The sequence below is a fragment of the Nannospalax galili genome, unplaced genomic scaffold, assembly GCF_000622305.1.
Source record: "Nannospalax galili isolate Female #2095 unplaced genomic scaffold, S.galili_v1.0 scaffold1250, whole genome shotgun sequence".
Lineage (NCBI taxonomy): Eukaryota > Metazoa > Chordata > Mammalia > Rodentia > Spalacidae > Nannospalax > Nannospalax galili.
In genome coordinates this window covers 482760-489898 of record NW_008328704.1, presented here as the reverse complement: position 1 = coordinate 489898, position 7139 = coordinate 482760, and the positions used below count along the sequence as shown (strand labels likewise).

The 7139-nt window shown below is 54.7% G+C and overlaps 1 protein-coding gene across 3 annotated transcripts in view; it reads right to left on the bottom strand.

Annotated features, from left to right (window-relative positions):
• Nucleotides 1-4986: 4986 nt before the first annotated feature.
• Nucleotides 4987-7139, bottom strand: part of Arhgdia (Rho GDP dissociation inhibitor alpha) — a 2518-nt gene continuing 365 nt past the window's right edge. The window contains exons 1-6 of one of the 3 annotated variants that reach the window (XM_008828435.3): nucleotides 6973-7126; nucleotides 6009-6220; nucleotides 5785-5868; nucleotides 5499-5575; nucleotides 5354-5417; nucleotides 4987-5267 (exon numbers count right to left, since the gene is read on the bottom strand). In XM_008828435.3, coding sequence (XP_008826657.1) covers nucleotides 5068-5267; nucleotides 5354-5417; nucleotides 5499-5575; nucleotides 5785-5868; nucleotides 6009-6198 — 615 coding nt within the window. In that variant the 5' untranslated portion in view covers nucleotides 6199-6220; nucleotides 6973-7126 and the 3' untranslated portion in view covers nucleotides 4987-5067. Of the gene's footprint in view, nucleotides 5268-5353; nucleotides 5418-5498; nucleotides 5576-5784; nucleotides 5869-6008; nucleotides 6221-6866; nucleotides 7127-7139 lie in introns of those variants that run through there. The other 2 variants (XM_029561152.1, XM_008828427.3) reach the window with 2 other exon arrangements.

Sequence of the window (7139 nt, the reverse complement as noted above, 5' to 3'; positions counted from 1 at the left end):
AGAGATGGCTCAGCAGTTAAGAGCACTGGCTGCTCTTGCAGAGGATGTGGGCTCAGTTCCCAGCACCCACATAGTGGCTAACAACTGTAACTCCAGTTCATGGGGATCTGACTTCCGAGGGCACTGCTCAGCACAACACAGGTGCACTTACAGGTCTGCAGGCAATACACTCATACACATAAAATAAAAATAATAAATTAAGCCAAGTGTGGTGACGCACGCCTGTAGTCCCAGCCCTTGGGAGGCAGAGACAGATGGCTCTCTGTGAGTTCCAGGCCAGCTGGGGCTACAGGGAGACCCTGTTTCAAAAAGACCAAAATAATAATAATTAGTAATAATAATAAAAGATAAGAAAAAAAGTTGGCTGGTGCAGTCAGGCTCCTGTATACTCCCAGTACCTCAAAGGAGGAAGCTGAAGGATCAGTTTTGTTTTGTTTTTTTGTTTTGTTTTGTTTTTGAGACAATCTCTCTGTAGTGTTTATTGGCTTGAAACTCGCCTTGTAGACCAGGCTGGCCTCAAACTGCTTTTGTCGCTCTTAAATCACTAGGATTACAGGCATATTTCACCACACCTGGCAAGTACCAGGAGCTGAAGGCCAGCCTGGGCTACAGTATACCTTAGAAAATGTTTCAGAGTTCAGGTAGCTAAATATTAGGGGTAGGATTTGCATATGGTGGTTTAAAAAGGCTTAACCTCAGAACATAGAGCAAAGCACAAAAGAAAAATGCTCACAGTTGAAGACATCAGGATCAAGCAGAGAAAAACCATTCCAGATGCACACCAGGTAGATCACAGCAGATGAGGTTGAGTCTCAGCTTGGTTCTAACTGCCAGTGTGGTTTGCAGAGGGCAGCTAGGGCACCTCAAGGCAGGAGTAACAGGATAGAGCTGCTGACATTCTGTGAAAAATGAGGTGCCCAGGGAGCATTCTGTCCTGGATGATCACAGACCTGGAGAGGGAGGGGGCACCGAGATTCCTGGGCCCTCTAGGTTTGTTGAGTATCTGCTAAGGCATTCAACAAACCTAGAGTGCAGGCTGGATCATCTGAATATCTGTGGGCCTCAGCCTTGAGGGTAAAGCTGTTGGCTTCCTTGCTTCCCAAGGGCCTGTCCTATGCCTTCCAAGAGCAGCTGCAGAAAAGGGTGGTGGTTTGGATAACCTGAGGGTCCCAGTCCTGAAAGGCCCATATGGCTGTGACAAATTTCCCTGGACCATTGGAAATGCATCAAGACACCCTTAAGGGTGTGTCATGCCCAGAGAAGGTGCCCGTTACCCGTTGAGCTGTTGAGTAACTGGTTGTTTTGATTCTGAGTTCTCAGAACCAAACAGTTCCCTTTTAGCTTGTAGGACTGTGAGGTGTCCAGGGGGTGAAAAGCAGGTTCCATGCCGTTGCCTAGAGGGTGAGCGGGCAGTGCAGTGAGAACAAGGAAGGAAGCAGGGCATGGAGTGTGAGCCCTGTGGAGGAAGTAGGCGCTGACTGGTGCAGGATGGTGCTGGGCATGGAAAGGCTTTTGTAAACCATAATTCCCGATGATTATTTAGCTACATTATGAAAGGTGACCACTGGTTAACTGGTACTAGCAATGACCTGTCGCCCTCTAAAGGAAGCCTGTCTGAAGGTGACTGAGGAGGAAGCTTGGGGATTCCTGGACGCCATGAACAGAGGTAGGTAGGTGGGGAGGATCCTGGGCCTGGCTCCTGGGAGCAGAGTGGCCAGGCCTTGGAACACCAGACCATACAAATAGATTGGGGTGAGACAAGGAGGATCGGGTTAGACTTGGGACCTGAAAAACATGCCATGCAACTTATGAGGCCACCCATGTTAGCCTGCACTGGGAGGAGCGGGAGCAAAGTCCTGGCTGTTGGCAGTGTGCTTGCACACTTGGCACTTAGGGTCTGAGTTCCACATACCTACCAGGCTAGGATAATCCCAGAGTACAATGATTATGCTTCTTGGTCCAACGTGAGCCTCAGCAGCCCTCGATAAACAGAATTGCTGACAGCAGAGCAACTTTTAAGGATAAGCAAAGAGTTGCCTGTGTAGCCGGGCAGAAAAGCCTTGGGGAAGGGCCTCACTTCACCCTGTCCCTGCCTGAGCCTGCCTGACTGTTGAGGCCAGGAATAGTTCTGGGAGAGGTTTGGGTCAACAATTGGGCTGCTTACTACAGGGGGCTACTACAGTCAGGTTATGTCCTGCAGAGGGTCAGCTCTGGGATCTGCTTCTCTGGCTCCCATGGGGCTGGTAAAGATGGCTGAGGTGGCCACTGGCCTGAGGGAGCTGCCCTACATGGGTGTCTGTGACAAAGCAACAAGGCATCACCTGATTAGCTGGCAACAAACTCCAAGAAAGGCTCACCCTACTGCTCAGCACCAGGCTGGTGGTGGGCCCAGACTGGGAGGGCCCTAGGGCAGCAGTGACCACTCCCAGTTAGTTGCCTTAGTGGAATGTGGAACCACCTTACTGAGTAGCCCAACCATAGAGGGCAGACTTCAAAGCTGTCATCTGGCTAAAAGGGGATGTTACTGGAATGGTGAGATGGCTCAGTTGTAAGTTTGGTCTACTCTTCCAGTACCAGCTCACACCCACCTGCCATTCCCAGAGGATTTAACGTTTGGCCTCTTCAGGCAACCCAGAGTGCCCGCCCCGCCACATATATTATATTGAAAGCGGGAATGTTCAGGGCAGGAGGGATGGCTCAGCGGTTCAGCAAAGAACACTGGCTGTTCTTGCAGAAGACCCAGGTTTGAATCCCAGCACCCATATGACAGCTAACAATTGTAACAGTTCCAGGGGATCCGACAGCCTCTTCTGTCCTCCTCGGGCACTGCACCTCATGGGTGCACTTATATACATGCAGGCAGTACACACACATTTTTTTTTTAAATGATTGCTGACTGGATGGGAATTTGAAGTTACAGGATGCCTCTGGGGTGTGCTCAGACAGGCAGGTAAGGCTGCCCCCGTGTGGTCACTGCAGACACAGACTGCTAGGCAGAATCTGAAGCTGGGCTGGTCAGTGAGGCCTGGTGGCCCTTCCCAGTTGATACAAGCTTCCATGTGGTGTGATGGTCCTCTATCTCTCCCTGACTATCCTACTTAGCCCTGTGCCTGGGTCACCTTAGCACTGTAGCAGAGATGAAGGCTGTTGTCTCCCTGGCACATAATCCCTGTTCCAGCCACCCTGCCAACGCAAACACAGAACACCTCTTCACCTCTTACCAGGCTTACACATGGGAGTTGGTACCAACCTCTCAAGGCTCCTGATCTTCCACCTGAGTCAGAAATTTCCTGAGATTCCAAAATGAGCCCATATATGGGTGGCATGCAGGGTTCTACTGGAGAGCAACCCCACAGTAGAGCAGTTTGGATGTTGACCAACACCTAATTACTCTGCATGTCCAAGTCCCTAGGGCTGTAGTTCAAAGGCAATGCCATGACCCAGAACTCCCACCATTCCAACTTCCTGTAAGGTTTTACATGTTTAATGTGTTCTACCTGTATGTATTTAAGGACATGCATGTATCCAATGCTAGTGGGGGCCAGAACAGGGTTATGAAATCTCCTGGAACTGAAATTAGGGACGATTATTAGCCTACAGAAGGGTGCTGGGACCCAAACCCAGGTCCTCTGCAAGAACTGCCAGTGCCCTTAACCAGAGCATCTCTCCAGTCCAATAGATAGTATTTCCGAGATCTGCCCACCTCAGCTGGAACTAAAGGTGTATACCACTATGATTATGGATCTGTGGCAACAGCTTTACAATTTCTCAAGATTTATAGGGAGGCAGCTGGCAAAGCAGAGGAGCTGCTGGCAGCAAACCCCACCCCTGCCAGAATGTGACCTGAGGAGCTTCCCTTCTCCACTGGGGTCTTGTCATCCATCCCAAACCCCCAACACAAGCAGCAGAGACTCCCAGAGTCCTTTAGGGATGTTTATTTCCCAGTCAGAAGAGAAGCAGGGACAGGCTCCTCCACCTGTCAGAAGCCTGGGCCTAGCAGACACCACACGGGGACCGGGGATGGGGAGGGGAGGCACAGGAGATAGCTCCCAACTGTGTACACTTGGTCCCACATTTGTCCTGGCTGGGTCCAGGGAGGGCCTGCCCAGGGATGGTGGCACCGAGAGCCAGGGCAGAGGCGTCAGGCCAGCTGGCCCAAATGGAGGCAATAAATACTGACAGGCCAGGCACGAGGTTGCAGGCCACAGGGCCCAGGTGAGACAAGTAAGGCTCGGCCACTGGCTTTGTCTCGGGCTCTCTGTGGGGACAAGGGCTCTGAGTGCTGCCTGTAAGGACAGAGAAGGCAGAGGAATGAAGCCCCTTATCCTGCCTCCTAGATGGGGCTGGAGGCTTTTTTGAGTTTTGGCAATTTGACCTTCCCCTAGCTACTGGAGACACCTTAGCCCTGGCCATGGAAGGGGAGGAGCTGGCCAGGCCTAAAGGGAGCAACAGCAGCACACCCCAGGCCTCCCTGGGTGGGTCACCAGGATGGGGATGGCAGACAAGGCAAGGACAGGGGAGACCACATGCTCATGCAGACAGAGGAGTTAAGAGTTAGCGACGGCCCCCAGTACATGTTCCACATGTTAAGGCATCATGGTTAGACAGTGACTGACAAAGTGATGGATGACCTGGCCAGGGAGTGGTGGGGCTAGAGGATAGCCCAGCCTTGGCCCCAGGCTGTGCAACCTAGCTCAGCTGGGGCAGGGACAAAGTGGGCTGGGCGACCCAGACAGTGTTCCCTTCTAGAAGCCAGGGCCCAGCCAAGGCCTGAGGAAGGGAAAACAGAGGGAACCTGGACGGACAAAGAGCAGGGTGGAGGCCTGGGTTGGAATCCCTCCCCCACTGCACAGGCAGAAGCAGCAATGTGACACTAGAGACCACAGGGGCCTGCGGGCAGGAGGGTGGAGGAAAGGCAGGCAGCTCTTCTACCTGCCCCAGTGGACCGGGGAGAAATAGCAGGGGAAGGGTCCTGTCAGCACTTTGGTTTGGGGTAGGGAGGGGGGTGGGGTGGGGCATGTCGGTCCTTCTGTCTGTCCGTCGCCCTGCCCGCCTCCCAGCTGGGACTTAGTCCTTCCATTCCTTTTTGATGGTGAGATTCCACTCCCAGGACAGGTGGTCAGTCTTGTCATCATCTGTGAAGCGGGACTTGATGTTATAGCTGCCCCGAGCCAGCATGCCTTTGGGGGCCTCCTCCATGGGTGTCAGGAACTCATACTCTTCTGCCCGGGGCCCATAGCTCCCGACCATGTAGTCAGTCTTGTCAACTGTGGGACAGGAAGGGCATTGTCACCAGTGATGTAGGCCCCTCCCAAAGCCCATCTGTTCCCACTTCACTGGCCCTTCTACTCACTCTTGACACCTTTCCTGTATGTGTGCTGGATGTACTTCATGCCTGACACAATCTCTCTGTTCACCTGTGGGACCCAAAGCAAGTATCAGCCTGCTCCTCAGTCCTGCTCCCCCTCTTCCCAGGCCTCCTTTAGTCTCCACCTTACCCGGAAAGAGATTTTTATCCGGTACTCCACACCCTCTTTCAGCACGAAGGACTGTTTCTTGAAGCTCTCCAGATCACCTGTTTTAGGGAGGAGGTCCAGTTGGTTGCTTAGAGGTTCGCCACCCCACCCCGTTTTCTCAGCTCTTCCCTGACACAAAGCAGAGCCTGAGAGCACCTGGCCGCATTTCCCCTCTGATCCACCAGAGGGCACTAGTGCGGAAAATTATTTTTAGGGGCAGCGGCAGGATGCCAGCTGGCCCCACCCAGGGCCTCCAACACCCACTCACCTGTCAGGTCCAGTTCCAGAGGGCCCGGGGAGGTGCTGCACACCAAGGTCAGGCGGGTCACGATGACATTGGGGACGTTGGGGTCTGAAGAATGGTGACAGTAAATTAGAGCCTCACCCCTTAGGCCTCTGCAAGTCCCTCCCTGGAGAGCAGTGGGCTGGAAGAGGCATGGTGACAAGGTAGGGTGACAGATTGGGGCCTCCAACCTCCTACGGCCCACTCACCAGTGGACACAGCCACTCGGCCCAGAAGGGCCTCCTTGTACTTGCGCAAGCTCTCATCATCCTTGTCCAGCTCCTGGATCTCCTGGATGCTCTTCTGGGCAGGGGGCTTGTAGTTGACTGAGTGCTCATCCTCCTCATTCTCGGCTGCTATCTGGGCCAGCTGCTCGGCTGTGGGCTCCTGCTCTGCCATGCTCACCTTTAGCCTGTAACACCTGTGGGTGGGGCAGGGGCAGGGCCGTCACAGACTGGAGGCAGCCCACCCCGGAAGGACCCTGTCACCTGCAGGCAGTAACGGAGGTGGCCAAGAGGGACCCAGTTTCTGAGCAGGACAGGTGGCAAGTCAGAGAGGTCCACTTGAGAGGGCCACACCCTCTCAAGGTTTGTTTGTAGTAAACAAAATGGGGAGATGGCACAACCCGTTCCTCCAAAAAGCAAAACACCAATCCTTCCCATCAAGACCTCCAGACCCAATGGCTGATGCAAAGCTAAATCCCTTGGGTGCTACTGCCGGCCCTAGCAGCGCAGGCCCTAGCCCTAAGGCACTCCCACTGGATCCTGGCCGGGAGGTCCCTAAGGGAGTATCGATAGGATGCTCTGCCTCTTAGGCGCGTGCAGCACCAGGGTCTGTTCCCTTCTGACACTGGAGTGCCATCGTAAGCTTAACGATGTGTCGAGCTCCTGGATCCTAAATATGGCAAGTGTGTTCCTCACTCGTGAGGATCCGTGGTTCCAACTTGGAGGTGGTGCATGCAGGGCTTGCAAATCTCAGGATTCTTTCTGGGCCCTGAACCTAAAGGGTCTGTAGAGGCGCCGAACCCAGGGGGACGGGAGCCCCTCCCGGGCCCCTCAGAAACCCACCCGGATCCCTGCCGGCCGTGCGCAGGGATTAAAGCGCAGCCCCAGGCCCACCACGTTTTCCCCCGAGAGGCCCGCCCAATCGACCGGGGCTCCTCCCGCGGACTACCGAGGCTCCGGGCGGGTCCTCCTGGCCAGGCCGCGGTTCCCCGACACCGCCCTGCCCGACGCCGCCGCGCGTGGCCGCAGGCGACAGCATCCAGGGCGCGGCCCGCACTTCCGCAGGGCCCGCAATCCCGGCGGGGCGGGGCTGGCTGGGGAACTCGGGGCGCGGCC